At 40.3% G+C, this 22,256-nt stretch overlaps 1 protein-coding gene across 1 annotated transcript in view; it reads right to left on the reverse strand.

Annotated features, from left to right (window-relative positions):
* Nucleotides 1-1,405: 1,405 nt before the first annotated feature.
* LOC101466791 (protein kinase C-binding protein NELL1) overlaps nucleotides 1,406-22,256 on the reverse strand; it is a 305,527-nt gene continuing 284,676 nt past the window's right edge. Inside the window, exons 17-20 of the mRNA XM_004571054.3 lie at nucleotides 19,693-19,886; nucleotides 9,177-9,353; nucleotides 8,562-8,786; nucleotides 1,406-6,464 (exon numbers count right to left, since the gene is read on the reverse strand). Of these exons, the coding sequence (XP_004571111.1) occupies nucleotides 6,414-6,464; nucleotides 8,562-8,786; nucleotides 9,177-9,353; nucleotides 19,693-19,886 (647 nt within the window). The 3' untranslated portion in view covers nucleotides 1,406-6,413. The remainder of the gene's footprint in view (nucleotides 6,465-8,561; nucleotides 8,787-9,176; nucleotides 9,354-19,692; nucleotides 19,887-22,256) is intronic.

The raw sequence follows: 22,256 nt of genomic DNA on the forward strand, positions 1-22,256 counted from the left end.
TTTCGGCCTCCTCCCACATGCCAAATATGGAAGTGTTCAATATATTTTGCTTCCAAAGAGCCAGAATTTCTTGTAACTTTTTGAACCAGTCCTGAGTAACACTTCTTTAGGCTCTCTGAAAGTCTTTCAAATGTTCTCTTTGGACATTAACTGCTTTTTCACTCATTTTCAGTGCAATCTTTGTACTCAACCATTACTGGGGATACCATTTTTTTTATTTCTTAAGCCACTTAACACTGACCTATGAACCATCCAAGCATAAAAAAGACACAGGAAAACCCCCCAGCAAAGGACCTGGATGTTAGAGACACAGGATCTGAGAGAAGCATCTGTCTTAATTTCTCAATTGGATAAATGGAAGAAACTGGATGGAAAATACTGTCAGAAATATTTCCTTTGTACACACACAGGAGAATGGAATTTTCAGCCATGCTATAGAAACACATAATCGACACTCTGTTGTAAAGTTGACACAGAAAGAAATGGAATTTTTCAGTGGTGTTCCCATTCATGTAATGGTGTTTTGAAAGTGTACAAGATGGATTGCCCACAAAACATCCTGTTGCTAGAAGTGAATGCACTAGACAGTTACCAGCTCTGTGTCCACAAAGTGAATTTCAGCGACACCTGGACTTTGCAGTTGGGAATTGGCAGGTTACAGAACCAAATCAGACATTAATATTCTCCTAAGCACCTCTGTTGGATGATGTCTAAGTTTAGGGCTCTGTAAAAACAGCATAAGGTGGCAAATCCTCGAATGTTAAGATTGAAGCAAAGGTGGCTTTAAAAGAAGGATAATAATCAGGTTCTTTCTAAAACTGGCAGAGTAACCAAAATCTTGGCAGAAAACCGTATTTTATGTTGAAAGAAATGTGTTTGGGGAATAGTTGCCTTTTAGGGACTTTGTGAATTTTGTACACTTTGTACACCTTGTGCCTGTTGATTGTGGTGTTGTAGCAAAAATATAAAACATTAGGTACGTTGTTCAACTTTAAGACTTTTTTTCCCCCACAGCGTTGCTTCAAAAGCATCGCTGTACCGGCTCCTAGTGGCACAGCAGTGCTCCATTAAAGCATCAAAAGGATGTACTTATCTTTACTGCCACGCAGCCTTTCATACCTTTCCTGAAGGAAATAGAAAACAGCAGTGCTGATAAAAGTAGAAACATGAAAGACTTTAACAGGACTGTATCCTGATGCTGGGTTTGCTTTCATTATTGAAAGCTCTGAAATCTTGCTTTCATTTATGGCGCCGGTGAATGACGTGGCAGGTGAGCTGTTTGGCCATCTGTCGCGATTGCCCCAAATATGAAATATATATTTATTTTTTAAAAACTTTGGCTCATCTACCTGAGATTGGAACGATCGGCCGTCATCACACTTTAAAGGCAAATACACAGAAGTAATAATGTAAACAACTAAAATGTTTATTAACCGAACTGAATTTTTTTTTCTTTTACAGCAAATTCTTATCACAACACAGTCTTCAAATGACACTTAACCCTTTGAGTACAGTTAGGTTGGCCACTCTGATCTGAAGAGTAAGCAGTGAACAGACCAGGGGATTCCTCTGCCATAGTCCACTATAAAACATGAAGTGGCACATCAGGAGCTCGAAAGTCCTAAACTTGTGTTATTTTTTTTAAAAAGTCAGACATAAAAGGATAAAACACAATGCCCCCCCCCCCAATTCCTTCCTTCCTTCTTTCTTTCTTTTTTTTTTAGCAGAAACTGAAACAAGAACATTTTCAAGATTTTCGATTTTCTTTACATGTGTACATGGTTCTATGTTGTCTGATTTCCATGAAGTCATGTTTCACTTCAGATCATACAAACATGTTGGAGAAAAAAAAAAGCTCATGAATGCAGTGAGCAGCCTGTCCTGGCGCTTAGAAAAGACGCTTATCTATGCAGGTTCTGATTTCCGAGTCTGATTTCCACCTCTGCCGACTCTTAGTAAGGGACACCGATTAGAGATCAGAATATATACACACAGGCTAATCAAAACTGTGTTATCCTAAAACAGTGAAAAGACATGAATCTATGACGGATACAATACTAAACAGGTTAGAGCAAGAATAGAAAAATAAATAGTAAAAACAATAGAAATGTTGCTTCTCTCATATTCAGCTTGCAACGCTCAGTTCCAAAGAAGCTGTGGTAGTGAAAATTATCCTCATAGTCTTACTTTCTTTACAGTGACCTTCCCCTTTACACAGTATTTACAAGCAAAACAGAGCCTATCCCACGAGATAAGAAACGTAGTCCACTAAAATGAATACATTTTTCATGAACACAATGGGAATTTTTAAAAAACTGCAGAGTTGTATCACATTGTCAGTATGTAAAAGCACTTACACACAGTTTGCAAACAGTGGTTTTTAGTAGACGTAGTTCATATCAAATCAGTCAACAGAGCAATCTGAAACTTTGTACAATTATCTGCTTTTGTTTCCTTTGATTTTTTTTTGCTTTTGATGGGTACAGAAAACATTTACATCATCTTTTTTTCCCCTTCTGTATGTGTACTTTGTCCACAGTTGACAATTTCGGTATTAGAGTGTTTAGAGTGTAAGGAGAGGTGATACAAGGACATCGTGGCTAAGGAGGACATGCTGTAATAATTGCTCTCAACTCCAAAAAGCGAGGTCATACCTAAAACTGTTTTAAATACCAGTTAAATTACATAAAATGTTTTTTTGATATATATATATTAAAGCCAGTGCAGACTATAACAATTGTAACATGTCCCAATTTTACCATGAGTTGTCCTATTGCTATGCAAATGGGTTGCAGCTTCTGCATTCTTTTTTTAATGGCAAACAAGGGGTGGGTCATCTTGTTGCAACACGCCTGATGGTTGTACAGAAGTCTCTTTGAAAACAGCCTTCAGCTCAGTGAACATTTTATTGATGAGTTCATGGTTTTAATTGCTGGGTTTTGGTACAATACCTTGTCACTGAAAAGATTCCATATGAACTTATTGTATAGTATCTTTCGATTACAGGCAGATCCACTCCTCACTGATAGTTTAAAGAAAGCCAAGATGGCAAAGGTGGAAGAACTCACCAACAAAACTAATGACCTAGACCCTGAACCATCCCTTAGTTATGCTGCAGTAGGTTTAGACTTCTGGGGGTCAGGGCAGATGGCTGCCTCTCCCTGAGCCTGGTTCTTCTCGAGGTTTATTGCTGTTATGGGTGTTTTTCCTTCCCACTGTTGCCAAGTGTTTGCTCATTGGGGGTCACCTGATTGTTGAGGTTCCTCTGCATTATTGTAGGATCTTTATCTTATAGTATAAAGTGCCTTGTTGTGACTTGGAGCAATATAAATAAAACTGAATCCCTCTGGTATTCTTTATAGTCTAGGATTTCTACAGAAAAATACTTTTTTTTTTTTTTAAACTTGCCTAGAGAAGATCCTATGGATTGCAATGAAGCCTTTTCCAGGATCTCTTGCATTTGCAGCACTTGCAGTCATTTGCTCTTATCCTAAAGTTGTACAAATGAAAATGACAAGGCTGTTTTCTTTGGGTACAGGAGCCAATTTCATTATTATAGACTATGTACCTCTCCAATTTCTTGCCTTGGTGCCCTTTAGCCTCATTGGATTTTGTTCATCTCAGTCTCAGACCTGTTTACAACCTGCTCCTCGATACCATCTTGTTTGCCGCTATGACAGAAATATGGTACAGCAAGCGGATTACTCATGACGATGGATTATTGTCTTGATAAGACAACTGCAGTAAAAGTTATGTATTTTGGACTAGGCTTTTTTGCAGCTCACCAACTGATTTCCATGTCTTCACAATTAAAAAAAAATGAAAGTTTCATTTCCACTGTGAAGGATTATCTCAACCTGAAAGCTGTTTTTCATCCTGACACGACGAATGGATTCTTCTGAAGGAGGAAAATGAGTCCTGATATCTGCACTGACTGAGTGCAGAAGATTCAAACACGAAGGAGAAATCGAGAGAGAGAAGGCCCTAACTGTCGAAACTTTGAAAGGAAACCCCAGTTATTATTACAGCTGCCAAAAATTAACTGAGTGGTAAGTTGATGCGCAACAAAGGATTACCTAATAACAATTTTTTTTGCTTATTTGATCAGAGGGTGAACATTTCACATCAGATTTCTGCAGTTATATAACAATCATGTTATATAACTGCAGCATAAGTCGTGGCCTTGAAACCTAATTTGCTTTTAGTACTCATTTAAAGAAAAAAGAAAAGAAAATAGTGTTGAAAATTTCCTCGGGGGGGGCCAACAAAGCTCTTGCCTGCTTTTATTTAAAATGGGGGGATACTGACCGACATAGGCTGATGGCAGTGACACTCGAGGGTCAACATTAACACTCTTGAGAAAAGCTTAAGGACAGTGCAGACAAATGTGGATGAGGGCTGAGGGACAGGGTAGGGGAACAGGAGACAAGAGCATCCGCGTAACTATGAACGTGTGAACTGTAGCAGTAAAGACTCTCCTGCCTTAATAATCCTGGCTGTCTGTAAACAGATTCAACACTTGGTGACCTTCTGGCATAATCAAATCCAGGGCTGCGTGACAATGCTTTAATTATCCGCATCCCTCTCCAGCGCTCACTTTTTGTGTCCCTGCCACCCTGGGTGTGCCATATGGTGCAGAGCCGAGGAGCCCGGAGAGACGCCGCAGAAGTCCAACCCTCCACGAGCTCAGATTTAATCAATGACTATGGCTGGCACTCATTCTGGCCTGCAGGAATCCACTGTGCATCGCCACACACCTTTCAGATGCTTTTCATACCCTGACTGCTGTTGTTAAGTGTAGGCATCTGGCAGTCATCCTCATTTGAAGACGAGATGCTGTGGTTGAGGGAGTGTTAGAAAACTGAAGTGGCTCAGAAGGACAGACATGTTGTCTGTCCCAGTTCAGAGCCTCAGGGATGCGGTTTAATATAGATGTGGCATTTATAGGGTTTGATGACTGAAAGCAGGACTGTTTTCCAGCTACATCTACCAGCAGTAATAAATACCTGTTCCAAGCAGCCACGCTCAAAAGCGAGTCAACGTTATTGTGGTACACTGCATGTCATGGCTATTTCTGGAAAATCCTTTAAAATGGGACTGATGGTGTCAGAGAATAATAAATTAATACATAATCTCTGTAAACAGATACCTGCCTATCAGAGTCCGTAGGCAAGGGACAGTTTTTCTGGCTTCAGCTTGTAGTAGGTTGTACTTGCATCTGAGTTAAGAATCAGAATTACTGGCTATCATCTGAAAATTTATTTATTGATTTTTTTGACGTATTTTAAGTATTCATAAATGATGTCTGGCAAATAGGCACAGGAAGTTTTATCTGTTGGGTGTTACGCCCCAAATCTACGTCACCTGATTAGCTGACAGGTTTCTAGATTGTCAAATTATCAGTCTGCTCTAGACTCTCAAATATTGCAGATTTCAGTTTCTGGGTCCAGGGCCAGCTAGATGTTTTGATGAAACATTAACGATGTATGCAAAGCTAATGTGCACCACTGACATGGTTTATACTTCTACCTGTTTTGCCAGAGAACCACTCAAAAAATGTAAAGATGGAAGTTTGTATATTACGATGTGTTCAAGATGTGACTTTTGTAATGTCAAAGAAGAATGTAGTCCACAACTATTTGGGAAATATCAGTGATGGAAATCATGCTGACACCAGGACGTGAGGTCAACATGTTGTAAATTCATTTGGATTTCACACAAATCAGGACATCCAAAAGCTATTGCTAAGTTTTTAGCACAATATGGACAATATCAGTGACAGAAACAAAAAAACGCTACTCACAAAAACTCTGGTACTGAAATGAAAACTGACCCCATTTCATCATAACATTGTAATATGACACTGAACTACCTCCTGATTCAGTAACACAAAACACAGTAAAGTGGATGCATTCCTTTTGGTTACCAAAGTAATGGATGTTTAGTTTCCTGTAGGCGACCAAGCATTAAAGAGCCCGTGTTTGAGCAAATGTAGACAGACGGAGCCCCTCAGCATCCGTCTGGCTGTTTGTCTCTGGTTTCGGGTTTGAGACATTTAAAAAGGTTTCAAGACGTTTCGTGAAAGGATGGAATTGAACACAGAGACACAAACACAACACAGCGACTGTGGTGAGAGCAACTCGGGCCTCTGTCTCCTCCTGAGTCACGCACGCACACTCAGTCGCTGTTTGTCGACAGAGGTACAGCATAAAAGCACAGCCGCGACACCCCAGTCTGTCCAGTGTGTGTTTGCAAATTTTCTTTTTTTGTGCACACACTGGCATGCACATGTGCATGCGAGAGTCTGTCCGTCTGTCTGAGGGGAAGGGTCGTCAGATGGTTGAGAGGATGTGGCAGTCCCATAGTGAAAGGAGAAGAAGAGGACGGCACGTGGAGGAGGAGGAGGGAGGGCTTTAGTTGTTCTGAAGGCAGTCGAGATCCACCGAGCAGCAAACACTTCCATTCTGAACAGAAAGGCATGACAAGATAGGAAAGAAGAGAGAGCATTAAATAAGGTGAAATGTAATATACAGTTCCACACTGTGCATGGTAAAGCTAATAACTCACTTCACAGCCTAAATCACTTTTATCCACCTGACTTACAGAAGGATTTGGGGTGGTTAACCTCATGTCTCTAGTGTCATTACAGTGGTACCTAGTTATACAGTGTCAGCATTATCCCATATACATTTGAGATATCAGACTGATATCATGAGATTTATGCTTTCACTCTAGTGCATAGGGATTATGAATTTGTGGTGGTAAGCAGTGGCACATCTGAGAAACTGAAGCACAATATATCGTTCCCAAAAGAAGTTTCCAGTTCCGCTCGATAGTCAGCAGCTCTCACTGTCATACGGACTGTGATCTGGAGTGAACAGTCGCTATGAAAAGGTTAATATCTCAAAAATATGTATCAAGGGTAACGGGCCCTCTGTATTTATGGCCGTGAAGAACACAAGGTCCTGTCTGGTCAGACGTAAAAACCGTCTCCAACAGTGGCACATTGTCTCAGATTGTGTCCCGGAGATGTAGAGTGACACTAGGTTGGTGATTCAAGAAAGCACAGGCACGATGTGGCCACGTCCAAAAATCACATCAACGCAAAGACTGCTGCAAATATGTATCTAGTCTACTGATTCAGTTTATGTAACAACTATGGAAAAGTACAATGTAGATTTAGGTCTATGTATTTGATGTGCTCATTTTGCTCTTTTATGTATTCTGACTGCAAAGAAAACAAGCAAAACCAAAAAAGCTAAAGTGAGGGGGCAGCAGCCTATCTTCACCTAATGAGTGGATCTGACACGTTCCTGCCACAGTCATCTGCATGTTCACTTCTTTTAAGGTAAAAATGCTCCTTACATCATCTCTGACAGTCATTTTTCTTTTATGCATTCATCTTAGAACACATATAAATAGACACTGTGTGCCCTCTAGCACACATTAGCTAAATTGATTATGCCACATTTTCAGTCTCAAAGATTTTCTGCTAATAGCCAGTAATGGCTGTCATTACTGATAAAATTGTGATCTTTTGGAACATCTGACATTTTTACATCTAAAACCCACAAGTCTTATCCCATTTGCAGACCCTGGAAGAATATCAAACAGAGGTTTGGGGAAAGTGTTTTCAAGTTAGCGATCTCCTGTATACTTTAGCCTAGCATGTTTGCCATTATGGCGGCTCTGCTACGATCCCACTGGTTTATGTTGTGTCCAGCTGGCATACGTTTGTGCCTTGCAGAGCCGCCCCTAACCCTGCCAATCAGAACAACCCCTCTGGTTAGTTACTTTTTTACTCATTGTAATGGCTTTTTATTACAACACAGAGAGCTGACTGTTGGTCTTGGAGTTGGAAATTGGTTCATTTCTGTGTTTTCTCTCAGTCAGATGTGAAAACAATGATTTATGTCAGATCTTTTCCTAGACAGCAACACCGTGCTTGGGCTTCTTGCCCTGATGTACACTGTTTTTGTGGAACTCTGCCATAGAAAGTTAGCAGTCCCCATCAACCCTCAATAGCCTTAATAATAGCAATGTTGACAGGTTGAAATAAATTAAAATAGTCTCTTTACAAACCGGCAATTTGAAGCTCAAAAATATGTATTAGTATTAGTATTTATTTATTTATTGTCATTGTCAAGAACAATGAAATTGCGTTTGGGGCTTCCATACAACCCAAAAAGAAGAAGAAAATAATAAATACCCCTTAAAACCCAAGTGTACATATTTAACCCAGTGTGACTCCAATGCAATAAGACAATCCTTAGCAATAATGTTCGTAGAAATTCAGACAAAGACCTGAGAAACATGACAAAATACAACAATGCAACCCATTCAATATTATTGTACTGTGAGATATGTTATCAGATATGATAGTTATCTATTTAAGAAAGAGGGGGGGGGGGGGGCAGGAGGGGGAAGAGAATAAAGATATGATGCACCAATGCAGACCAGTTCATTGCTATTAAGAAGTTGGATATGGTTATTGTCCGTGAGAGGGGGGCAGAGAGTTCAGGAGCCTACACAATTAGTTTGTTCATGCTGCATTGACCTACCTTGCACTTGCAAGTGGTGCAGGGTGATTTGGGCATATGCCATGTGTCTCCGCTGAGGCGGGCGATGCCTGCGGGGTCCTTGCATGTCTGCCGAATGTCATACGACAGGTTGTCAGCCAGGCAGGGGTCTGTGACGCAGCGTGGGCAACATTCGCCCTCTGCCACTGCCGTGTACTCGCACATCAACGTGGGGCAAACTAGAGGCCAGCAGTCGACCTCCCCTTCCTGCAGAGACACAGGCAGTGATGAAAAAAAGCACCAGAATTGCTATAGCGTGTGTGAATTTTCTTTTCTTTTCTTTTTTTAGTGTGTGTTTGTGTGTGAGACAGAGAGAGAATTCAGTTACAGATCTCACGCTGGTCTGTTGCCACATCTCTAATTAGAGAGGTGGTAATTTTCTCAGCCCTCATACACACACAGTTAACCAGCAGATCAGGGAGGGGTATGAATTAAAGCCCTGCTCTGAGCTTCATGTTGGAGAGGAGGGTTTTGTCTTTTTGATGTGATCTGTGTCTTCCAACAAAGCTCTTGCCTGCTTTTATTTAAAATGGACAATAGCTTCTGTGTGAATGTGTGTGTGTGTGTGTGTGTGTGTGTGTGTGTGTGTACACAAACCATGCAGCGGCACTGCTGGCAGCCGTACAGCCAAGATGCTCCGCTGCGGTAAAGTGTGCGTCCGCTCTGATCCAGACACTGGCTGCTGGGCCTGTTGTCACATCCAGGACAGCAGAACAGATCCTCTTCTGGGTCTCCACAGTCACAAGGTCTCCGCCTGCAGTACGTCTGCCCATCCTAAACAACAAACGTCACACACATCGGGGTGCAAACTGGCTTAAATAATGTACGTAGCTTATCATCTCTGTATATTCTGGGTAGTAAAATACAATACCCAATACACAATAAAGGTGTCCCTCAGTAAAACAAAGGGCTTCAAACTCACTGTGATTTATATAAAAATGAAATAATGGGTCTATAAACATGAAATATTACTGTGAACAAACACAGTTTGAGCACTTTCCTGAGGCAGATTTTTACTTTTGTGTAAATGATCCGTCATTGTCTTTGACAAATGGGAACACCCTGAAGTCGCCGTACCAAGGCACAGCCTTACAAACAATGCATTTTCTGACTTTCTCCTTTTCATATGTCTCCCACTCTCTCTCATCAATTTGCAAAACAATAACATGAACACCAAGCAGGCTTTTAAAGCACGTTGTTTATTTTTTCTAAATTAAAATTTAATATCTGATTTATATAAATATGTCTGGCCTAAAATTAGTAACTTGTTAAGCACTTTTGACAACAAGTCTTGCTGACAGTCAACCAAACTGGGTGGGGGGCATTCTCTACTGAGAGCAGGTCTGGACCATGGATGATATAAAGCAGGTTTGAAAAGTGAGGATAATGCAAAAGTGCCTTGAACCTGTATTCTCTCTAAAGGACACCGGATGGTAAAGCTGCAGTTATAAAGACTTCTATGGGAAAGTCTATGGAAAAATTGCTACAGTATCTGTCTTGATCTCTGTAAAGAATTTCCTGCTAGCTTCATGGCTCAGTCACTTGTTTCGGGTTCTATTTAATAAAGAATGACTTCTTTTTTATAGATCATGGTGAAACTCTGTTAAAAAATTAGGACTTGTCAGTCACAAGTCATTAGCTAATGGGTTTCACAGTCAGACAAGCTCCAGTTTGTTGAAACCAGAATGGTGATGGTGAAAATGCTAATCTTGAGGCTTGAGTTCGAGACTTTAGAAATCAGTGGTTGATGTCTTGTTAGATAAGCTCACCTATTATACCGTCCATGGTCTACATCTGCATCTCTTTAACTTATCTTATTACCCATCGCAGCAAAGCCTCGCAAGAGCATGGTGCTTCCACCACCATCATCATCATGTTTGGTTGAAGGGATGCTATTGATTGGATGTTGATCAGTGTCTGGATTGCTCCATTCCAGGTGTTGGGAATTGTCGCCACACTGTCCTTCTTTAACATTCTCCCGCATTCACAAAGGAACTCTGGCTCTCAGTCAAAGTCACCAGTGGGTTCTTGGTTGCCTGGTGGGCCATTTATATGGATACACCGTAATAAAATGGGAATGGTTGGTGATATTAAAGTCCTGTTTGTGGCACATTAGTATATGTGAGGGGGCAAACTCCTCAAGATGGGTGGTGACCATAGTGGCCATTTAGAAGTCGGCCATCTTGGATACAACTTTTGTTTGTTCAATAGGAAGAGGGCCATGTGACACATCAAACTTATTGGTAATGTCACAAGAAAAACAATATACTAATGTGCCACAAACAGAACTTTAATATCACCAACCATTCCCATTTTATTACAGTGTATCCATATAAATGGCCCACCCTGTAGGTGGACAGGTCTAGAAAGTCTGTTGGTGGCTGTCGAAAATATTCAGTCCTTCATCATCTCAGTAGATGATTCACTCGACATATGGCTTGGTTCATACTGACTTAAACTGACAAAAACTTTGTAACTTCACTGACAGGGATTTACATTTCCTATTTATGTCCAGTTATTTCAGTTAGACACAGATGTGTTCTAGTCAAGATATAAAAGCATCTCAAGTGTCATTGATAGAAGTGGGACGCACCAGAGCTCAATAGTGTGTGTCATAACAAAGAGCCTGAAGAACAAAGAGCATAACAAAGAGCCTTTTTAACACTTTGATTAATAATTGAAAACATCTATAATAAAAATCCTCTGGTGATGTTTGTCTTTCTTTTTCTTAAACTAAGTTTTTTTAATCTAATATAAGCATCAAGAGAACACTAAATGGCTAAAAGACACTAAAGATGTAGAAACATACCTATGGGTGATTTCATTTTCTTGTAACAAATTTTACATTTTCCCATTTTAAAAAAGCAATTTAATAGCACTCTAAATGAGACTAGAAGGGGTTGGGCGGCAAAGTGAAATGCAGAAGAATCCGACTGATCTGCCTTTCCAGCCGCTGTGTCATTGGCTCCCTGTCTGTACCTGGAGAAAACTTTATGGTCCATTTTACTCAGCACAGCCAGCACTGTCTGGCCCCAGGACGGCAGTGTAATGGAGATGTAAAAATGTTACATAAAAAGGCTGTTAGAAAATGTATGAGGGCCATAAAGTCATTCTGCATACCATTAAAAGGGCAATACAGAGCCAATGTTTTATCGATGCATATTGTCCTGCTACAGTAACTTGTGAGTCCCGGGGTGCCGGTACTGATGGCCTTGGTCTTTACAGTTACAACCCTGGACTTGCTGGGGAAATTACTGCCAATTGTATCGCGCTGGCAGAAAATATGAATGCAGGCTGCTCTTTTTAGTACAAGGAATACGACCACGTCTGAATGCCAATGACATGCATTTGTGCCAATCAAAACAACTTTACTGCTTTTTTCAATAATAACTGTTTGATAAATTTGATGACTGCAGACAGCAGTCTTTCTTTTAAGGGGGTATGATATGTACAACATAGTCGTACAGAATATTGTTTGAATTTTCTCAAATTAATTCACTTAGGGAGCTTGTTGATCTTTGTAGAACTTTTATAGAACTCTAAAATGTTATTTATTTTTTTACTTAGCTTGATTTTCTGTTTCATTTTTTCATTTTGGTTTTTCAATCTGGATGACGCTGAATAAGGAAGATCTTTGTTTTTAAGTCTCACTTTCATTTCACATGGCAGTGTGTTTGCACAAATGTATTCCTCGCTGCCATCTTTGGCTGTCGCTCAGGCGGAAGAGCAGGTCATCTACTGATTAGAAGGTTGGTGGTTCGATTCCTGGCTTCCCCTAGTCTGCATGCCAAATACAGGGAGTGCAGAATTATTAGGCAAGTTGTATTTTTGAGGAATAATTTTATTATTGAACAACAACCATGTGAACCCAAAAAACTCATTAATATCAAAGCTGAATGTTTTTGGAAGTAGCTTTTAGTTTGTTTTTAGTTTTAGCTATTTTAGGGGGATATCTGTGTGTGCAGGTGACTATTACTGTGCATAATTATTAGGCAACTTAACAAAAAACAAATATATACCCATTTCAATTATTTATTTTTACCAGTGAAACCAATATAACATCTCCACATTCACAAATATACATTTCTGACATTCAAAAACAAAACAAAAACAAATCAGCGACCAATATAGCCACCTTTCTTTGCAAGGACACTCAAAAGCCTGCCATCCATGGATTCTGTCAGTGTTTTGATCTGTTCACCATCAACATTGCGTGCAGCAGCAACCACAGCCTCCCAGACACTGTTCAGAGAGGTGTACTGTTTTCCCTCCTTGTAAATCTCACATTTGATGATGGACCACAGGTTCTTAATGGGGTTCAGATCAGGTGAACAAGGTGGCCATGTCATTAGTTTTTCTTCTTTTATACCCTTTCTTGCCAGCCACGCTGTGGAGTACTTGGACGCGTGTGATGGAGCATTGTCCTGCATGAAAATCATGTTTTTCTTGAAGGATGCAGACTTCTTCCTGTACCACTGCTTGAAGAAGGTGTCTTCCAGAAACTGGCAGTAGGACTGGGAGTTGAGCTTGACTCCATCCTCGACCCGAAAAGGCCCCACAAGCTCATCTTTGATGATACCAGCCCAAACCAGTACTCCACCTCCACTTTGCTGGCGTCTGAGTCGGACTGGAGCTCTCTGCCCTTTACCAATCCAGCCACGGGCCCATCCATCTGGCCCATCAAGACTCACTCTCATTTCATCAGTCCATAAAACCTTAGAAAAACCAGTCTTGAGATATTTCTTGGCCCAGTCTTGATGTTTCAGCTTGTGTGTCTTGTTCAGTGGTGGTCGTCTTTCAGCCTTTCTTACCTTGGCCATGTCTCTGAGTATTGCACACCTTGTGCTTTTGGGCACTCCAGTGATGTTGCAGCTCTGAAATATGGCCAAACTGGTGGCAAGTGGCATCTTGGCAGCTGCACGCTTGACTTTTCTCAGTTCATGGGCAGTTATTTTGCGCCTTGGTTTTTCCACACGCTTCTTGCGACCCTGTTGACTATTTTGAATGAAACGCTTGATTGTTCGATGATCACGCTTCAGAAGCTTTGCAATTTTGAGACTGCTGCATCCCTCTGCAAGATATCTCACTGTTTTTGACTTTTCTGAGCCTGTCAAGTCCTTCTTTTGACCTATTTTGCCAAAGGAAAGGACGTTGCCTAATAATTATGCACACCTGATATAGGGTGTTGATGTCATTAGACCACACCCCTTCTCATTACAGAGATGCACATCACCTAATATGCTTAATTGGTAGTAGGCTTTCGAGCCTATACAGCTTGGAGTAAGACAACATGCATGAAGAGGATGATGTGGACAAAATACTCATTTGCCTAATAATTCTGCACTCCCTGTATTCTTGGGCAAGATACTAACCTTAAATTGCTCTCCGATGCATCCATCGGAGTATGAATGTGGGTGCGAATGTTAGTTAGAAAGCACTAACAAAATGTGCTTGCGTGAATGCGTGTGAATGCACAAGTTGTGTAAAGCGCTTTGAGTGCGCAGAAGAGTAGAAAAGCACTATAAAAGAACCAGTCCATTTACCATCTTTCTAATTTGTGGCTTTTTCAGTCTGTTATTTCTGATATGTTCATCTTTAATTTCCCTCTCTTTTCCCTCTCTTTTCACCGACTACACTAACTTTGTGGCTCCCCTACAGTCACAAGCGATTCTCATTGCTGGTCCCAAGACACCAGATCACTGCTTGCTTACATTCAGTGAGCATCCCATATCAAACTTCCCTTCAACACCCCTTCAACAGCTGGAATAAAAACCAATGTACCTGTGGCGTTGAATTCTTTCACATTTGCAGCTGCTGATTGCACAATTGCAAGCATTTGGTTTTGGTTTGGTTTTCTGGCTCTGAATGTAAGATTTGTTAATTTGATGGTTTATCACAGTTAATCGCTACCAGACAAAGAGACTTCAAAATGATCACCAGAGTGATTCTATTTCAGAAACATAAACAGGTAAAAACAGAGGCTTCAGTCCTGACAGTTCATCACTGCTTTTGCTACTTGTTCAGGTTCTAGCCGCTGGGCTGGGGTTGGCATGCACTCAACTATAAAATCACTCGGGGTCCTTGGCTAGCTTTCTGTTAGCATGCTGTCTGTGCAGATACTTGCAAAGACCTGCAGTTGTGTTAGCATTAATCAGGTAGTTCTCTTTTAAACATTCGTTAGCTGTCTCGCCATTCCAAGCCAGCTATACCAAGCTTCCCTAACATGGCAGACTGCTGCCCAGCTGCCCAGAATTCCACCCCTGCGGTAGGAAAATCTCAGGTTCAGATACACATGACGCTTGTGTGATGTGCAACACGCCTAAGCGGCTGTTTCCAAACCGGGTTCATGCGAACACTGCGCTCGCTTTACCCTGAAAAGCCTTTGTCAAAGGCTAGCCCACCAGGCTAGCCTGTCGAAGAAGAACTCAATGCTGTCTCCAGTCGTTGCACCAATGGAGCACATTGAGTCGGCCACGCAAGGCACCAGGACATTGTCCTCCTGCTGGTGGACAATGCCGAGGTCAGCTGCGAAAGCTATGTTGTCCTTTTCCCCCAAGGCTAACAATGAGCCACACCGTGAATTCTCTGAGGGAGCATCAGAACATCTCATTTCGGACAAGGATGATAACATTTTCTTTGGCCCCTCTGGTTGGAATTCTGCAACACAAGGGGCCGATTGTGAGAACCTTGGCACACAGTCCCGTGGCATGGAGCTAAATAGCTCCATGCCGCGGGACTTTTACAACGTTAAATAACGTTGTAAAACTGGAAGCTGAAAAGCTGGCAATCCCATGGCCCACTCCACCATTTTCTTCCTCCAAACACGAACTGAAATCAGTTGATTGCAACAGAAGGAAAAAAAAACATATTTGCCTGATATTTAATTTTCTTTCTATCCCCTACGTGTGCACATAACTGAAGAACCCTTGCAATGCAAATTATAATGTGATTACAGTAACGTAATCCCTTGTAATGCATTAATTCCAACACTGGCTGCATTATCTCAAACGTTTAACTAATTTCCAACTTGACGCTAGTTTGAAACGTAATGAAACATCATAACTTATAAGTACCAGAGAAAGTTTACCCAAAGTTTTTAACAGGGCAGAAATTTGATATCCTAGTGGCAAACTTTAAAATACATAAGCCGATAAAGCATCGTTGAAACAACTGCTCTTAGCTGGTATTTCAGGCCAAATAACTCTGTCTGATTTAGATTAATCTCACACTCCGATGCTATCTTCAAAAAGAAACACCTGATCAATATCCCACTTTCCTGCTGCAACAGTGCACCATCTCATTCTGGCTCCCGAGCACATAAAAGAGTCATTAAGATGCCAAAAATATTTGTCACACTGTAATGCAGGCTAATCATAAACAGATGGGAGAAGAGCGTGGGGATTTTTTTGTATGAACGATCAGAAATGTTTCATACTTTGTGTTTGTGTCATAACTTGGCATACATTAGCCAAATTAATCTACACACTTACAGTGGGGCAAAAAAGTATTTAGTCAGCCACCGATTGTGCAAGTTCCCCCACTTAAAATGATGACAGAGGTCAGTAATTTGCACCAGAGGTACACTTCAACTGTGAGAGACAGAATGTGAAAAAAAAATCCATGAATTCACATGGTAGGATTTGTAAAGAATTTATTCGTAAATCAGGGTGGAAAATAAGTATTTGGTCACCTCAAACAAGGAAAATCTCTGGCTCTCACAGACCTGTAACGTCTTCTGTAAGAAGCTTTTCTGTCCCCCACTTGTTACCTGTATGAATGGCACCTGTTTGAACTCATCATCTGTATAAAAGACACCTGTCCACAGCCTCAAACAGTCAGACTCCAAACGCCGCCATGGCCAAGACCAAAGAGCTTTCGAAGGACACCAGGAAAAGTATTGTAGACCTGCACCAGACTGGGAAGAGTGAATCTACAATAGGCAAGCGGCTTGGTGTGAAAAAATCAACTGTGGGAGCAATCATCAGAAAATGGAAGACATACAAGACCACTGATAATCTCCCTCGATATGGGGCTCCACGCAAGATCTCATCCCGTGGGGTCAAAATGATCATGAGAACGGTGAGCAAAGATCCCAGAACCACACCTGGTGAATGACCTGCAGAAAGCTGGGACCAAAGTAACAAAGGTAACCATCAGTAACACACTACAACGGCAGGGAATCAAATCCCGCAGTACCAGACGTGTTCCGCTGCTGAAGCCAGTGCATGTCCAGGCCCGTCTGAAGTTTGCCAGAGAGCACATGGATGATACAGCAGAGGATTGGGAGAATGTCATGTGGTCAGATGAAACCAAAGTAGAACTTTTTGGTATAAACTCAACTCGTCGTGTTTGGAGGAAGAAGAATACTGAGTTGCATCCCAAGAACACCATACCTACTGTGAAGCATGGGGGTGGAAACATCATGCTATGGGGCTGTTTTCCTGCCAAGGGGACAGGATGACTGATCCGTGTTAAGGACAGAATGAATGGGGCCATGTATCGTGAGATTTTGAGCCAAAACCTCCTTCCATCAGTGAGAACTTTGAAGATGAAACAAGGCTGGGTCTTCCAACATGACAATGATCCAAAACACACCGCCCGGGCAACAAAGGAGTGGCTCCGTAAGAAGCATTTGAAAGTCCTGGAGTGGCCTAGCCAGTCTCCAGACCTCAACCCCATAGAAAATCTGTGGCGGGAGTTGAAAGTCCGTGTTGCTCGGCGACAGCCCCAAAACATCACTGCTCTCGAGAAGATCTGCATGGAGGAATGGGCCAAAATACCAGCTACTGTGTGTGCAAACCTGGTAAAGACCTATAGTAAACGTTTGACCTCTGTTATTGCCAACAAAGGTTATGTTACAAAGTATTGAGTTGTATTTTTGTTATTGACCAAATACTTATTTTCCACCCTGATTTACTAATAAATTCTTTACAAATCCTACCATGTGGATTCATGGATTTTTTTTTTACATTCTGTCTCTCACAGTTGAAGTGTACCTCTGGTGCAAATTACTGACCTCTGTCATCATTTTAGGTGGGGGAACTTGCACAATCGGTGGCTGACTAAATACTTTTTTGCCCCACTGTAATTGCTATGTGTGCTAAATACTACTACTAAAAGGTTTTTTAGATGTGTAGAAGGCACAATGTGTGGATGTTAAAGAGAATTTTTAAGTCTTATTTTTATAGTTTTGCCCATCCTTCTTATCAGTTGTTATAACACTGTAGCCACTAAGTTTATTGCTGATATCTCCACCTTTACAGCTTTGCTAATCTTTGTCGAAATCCTCTAAACAACTCCATTGGAATCATATAAAACTGCCGGTAACAATGTAGCTTTGTTCCCAGATCTCAGCTTTTACTTAAGTATATTGTTGTTTTGTTACAAATAAAGGTTCTTTCAGACAGTGAATGATTACTGCTGGAATCAGCAGGATGCAACTTTGGCACAGGAACTCCTGGCTACTTCCTGTCCTACGAGCCTATAAAACACAGACTGCTGCTGTCAAACTACTGCTCTGCATGCTGTTAAACAGAGCAGGTTATAGTGTGGAATAGAGGAATTAAGCATAGAGATATAATTAATATATGCCTTGCCTACTGTTGTAAAATAATGAACCTTGTTTATAGATCCAGATGAGTAACAGTAACAGACTTGATCCTGATATTGCAAGCCTCTGTTATTGATCTGTCTGGCCTCTGCTGGCAAAGTTTTTATCATTCATTGAACCTCAGATACAGTAAAATTTCTCCAGGAGGTCAGAGACAAGATTATGGATCTCCAGCTGCATTGTTGTAAAGAGTGAGAGAGAGAAGCTGAAAAAGTTTAGCTGTGAGGAGCACAGTTGTGGTAGAAATATCCATAGTAAAAACAATGGAAGCACAGGAAACTGTGCGATAGGATCAGGCCAGCAAAAATTGCAAAACTAATTCACTGAAATTAAGAAAGAGGTTAAACTAATGGAAGAGGAGATTTTTCTGCGTTCCCTACTAACCCAACTCCACTTTCAGCGTTTACTGTTCGAGTTCACTGAACAGACAGTACACATGTTACTCATGTTGTGACTGTATTTTCAGTATTGTATTGCTTCCAGGTTTATAAAGCCAGCTGCATTTCCAGTGCTCCTGTATTTTCTGGAATATCAAATGTATTTTATAGAATTACAATTTATTAAATTGATGAAATTTCATGGAAAATGACTGTCATGTCAATGATTTGATAAGTATCTGATGATAAGTGTAATTTTGTATTATTCGATTAGTAATTGTGGAATTCCACAATTACTAATTGTGGGACCAATAATATTTACATTATACATGTTTTCCTTAGGCAGTATTACTGAAAGGCACAGCATACATTTTCACTGGCATGCAGATGATACCCAGCTTTATCTATCCATGAATCCAGATGACACACACCAATTAGCTAAACAGAAGGAATGTCTTATATACATAAAAACATAAAAAATTAGAAACATCCTGTCTCAGAGTGATGCTGAAAACTAGTTCATGCATTTATCACATCTAGGCTGAACTGCTGTAATTCATTATTATTGTTGTTGTTGTTGTTGTTGTTGTTGTTGTTGTTGTTGTTGTTGTTGTTGTTGTTGTTGTCTTTAAAGTGTCCTATAAAGCATTCAGTTCCAAATTGCAGCAGTGAGAGTACTGACACGGACTAGAAAGAGAGAGCATATTTCTCCCATATTAGCCTCTCTTCATCAGCTACCTATTAAATCAAGAATCAAATTTAAAATCAATCTAGTCTGGGAGTCATTTCTCTATTATTATAGGGTTTTTACCTTCCAATATAAAGCTCCTTGAGGTGTAAGGATTTGGCACTGTATAAATAAAAATTGAACTGCATTGAGTTGAATGTCAAACTATTGACTGGTGCTCACATGGTTTTATTTTATTTTTTTACTGTCCTTGGATGACCAAAAAGCTATGATCCACCCATAATACACCTGGTCATAATAAAAACTCATTCATGGGAGGTCAGAGACAAGATTATGGATCACTTTCAGGTCCTGGTTGAAGTTCAAAAAAAAATTCCACTGTTAACAACAGTATTGCTTATTGCAATAAATGTGTATGCACGTGATCATGTTCTATACCTTGCAGGAGCATACAGCACAGCGATCAAAGCTGGGTTTCCAATCTTCTCCATTGCGTCTCATTCCTTCTTCCTGTGGGCAGTCACCACTGCAGCCTGGACCAGATGTGCACACACAGTCATAGCCTCCTGGGAGGTTCACACACACACTGTCATTCCAGCAGGTGTGTGTCTGCAAACTGCACTCGTCAATGTCTGGAAAACAGAGAGTAATCCATAGTAAATAAATGCCGGTCTTTTGTTTAAAGTTAGTTCTGTAAATGTAATTGTGTGACTAACAGTAAGGGTCAATAAAAGATCAATGGAAGAGAAAGAAACTGAGATCATTAAGTCATAAAACCAGTTAGGGACGGGGTGTGTTTGACTGAATTTACCAACTTCAGACGTTTTTGTTCGTGTTTCACTTTGCAAGGATGGACCTCATCACACCACAGATCTAAATATGACAATGTTTGTGAGAAGGCGCAACAGTTTGGATAATGAAACCAGTGAAGTTCCCAATACACAAATGCCACCACCTCATTCATTTATTATATTTATTTCTCTGAAAGTGCAATTAAAGGCAGTTCTCTGTCTGAACTCTCAACGGTAATGATAATGAGGTAAACTTGATCTAAAATCACAGGGATTATCTTGTTGATAAATCTGATTTCAAAGTATGCTAGTATTTACAGGTCTTCCATTCTTATTCAGTGAATATCCAAGTTTTTTCCCCCCCTCACACATTAATCTTTATATTTCTGATTCTCTTTATTTTAGACTATCACACTCCTCTCGTGGGATGGTGTAATATTCCTTTTTCTTTGACTTTTATAACAGGACTATCTGCATACAAAAACAATATTATTTTGCTCTCTAATTATTTTTAAGATATATGACAAAGGGCATATTTTGCTTCTAATCAAAATGCACTGTGCAAACTCTACTACTTTGCTTGTCTAAATTATAAATTTGTAGCCTTTCTTCGTGCCTGACACCTGTTAGTAGAAGCACGAGTACAAATTAATTATAATGAATGGATTATGTTCAAGATTAACCTTTTCCCCCCCCCCGAAGAACAATCGTGTTCTTTTATCCGGTCCTTGATACCAAATGAAGCACATGTATTACAACACAAAATGCACTATTTTGCACATCTACACATGGGAATGTTTACCGTGTGGGGGATATGGTGTACATGCACGCTCGATTTTTTCCCCCGCACATTATTGTGGATTCTGGAAAATATCTAATGTGACATTTATGATGTTTACAAATCTTTATTTTAACTCCCAAGTGCAGTCACTCCGTCAAATTACAGCATTTAGTTATTTTAGTGGCAGCAACTGAATTGACAAGTTGCTGGCATCAGGCAGATTATACTTTGCATACATACTGGAATCATAGCTTTAGCCACTTCGTTTATATTCTCTTAGCCGATTTGGCCGAATCATCAAAGGATCTGCTCAGTCAGCTTCTTTCCCACTTTTACCCACTAGAGATCAAACAAACTAATCATAACAGAGAGAGCGGATGGCATTTTTCTCTGCTTTTCTTTATCAGCATGGCACAGGAAGGAAGGTGCCAAATGTCTGTCCATAACTATTACCAAGCCCTATAATTTAACTCACTTTATCCCCACTAAATGTGAAGTAATCGGAGAAAAAAGGAAAAAAACAATTTTCTTTTAACAGCAGTTTGTTTTTTTCCTCTTCCCTGCTAGCGCCTGCTGCCTGAAGTCATCAATCAAATTCATTCGGTACTGGCCGCATGCTAGCAGTGTTACATGAACAAATTGCAAAAGCAGAAAAAAAAACTACATTATAAATAGTTAAATTCCTGATTTACTATATACTGAAGCATTGTACTCCCACTGGGAGGAAAATAGTCAACAGGTCAATTTACATTCGACTCAGGGTGAGTGATGACCGTCAGCACGGTTAAGAAGACTGATTTCCACATCACCATGTTTCCTTGCTGATTCTTACTGTTCACATTTCCATCAGATGATTTTTGGACATGCCAGACTGAGCTCTGCATGATAACACTGCCTCAGCTTTGTTTTTTAATTTGTATACAGTACTGTGAAAAGTACTTGCCCCTTTGCTAATCTTATTTTTTTTTTATTGTTTTGTTATCTTTTGTCACCTGTGTAGGTTTCAGATCATTAAACGTATTGTAATATTAGACAAAGATAACACAGCTAAACACAAAAAACAGTTTTTAAATGATTATTTTATTTTTTGAGAGAAAAAAGCTATCCAAACACACCAGGGCCCGTATCCCTAAAGATTCTGAGAATCCTCTCAGAGAGCTCCTAACTTAACCTAAAAATTCCTTGCCAGGAGTTTTAGCTTAGAAGTGATTCCAGAACATTTTCAGTGAACTCTGAGCAAGGAATGGATGGAAAATCCTATCTTAGTGAGGAGGTGTGGTTGACCCCGTTGCTAGGTATGAGTCATCATTTCAAAAGCCGTGATTGGTTGATCCTACAAGTTTGATGGAAATGAGCTTTTGGTGATAATGAGCAAAGGATGTACCCTCAAATCAATAAACATATTATATACTCTAATCTTATGCTGACTG

Source organism: Maylandia zebra, linkage group LG1 (assembly GCF_041146795.1).
Source record: "Maylandia zebra isolate NMK-2024a linkage group LG1, Mzebra_GT3a, whole genome shotgun sequence".
NCBI lineage: Eukaryota > Metazoa > Chordata > Actinopteri > Cichliformes > Cichlidae > Maylandia > Maylandia zebra.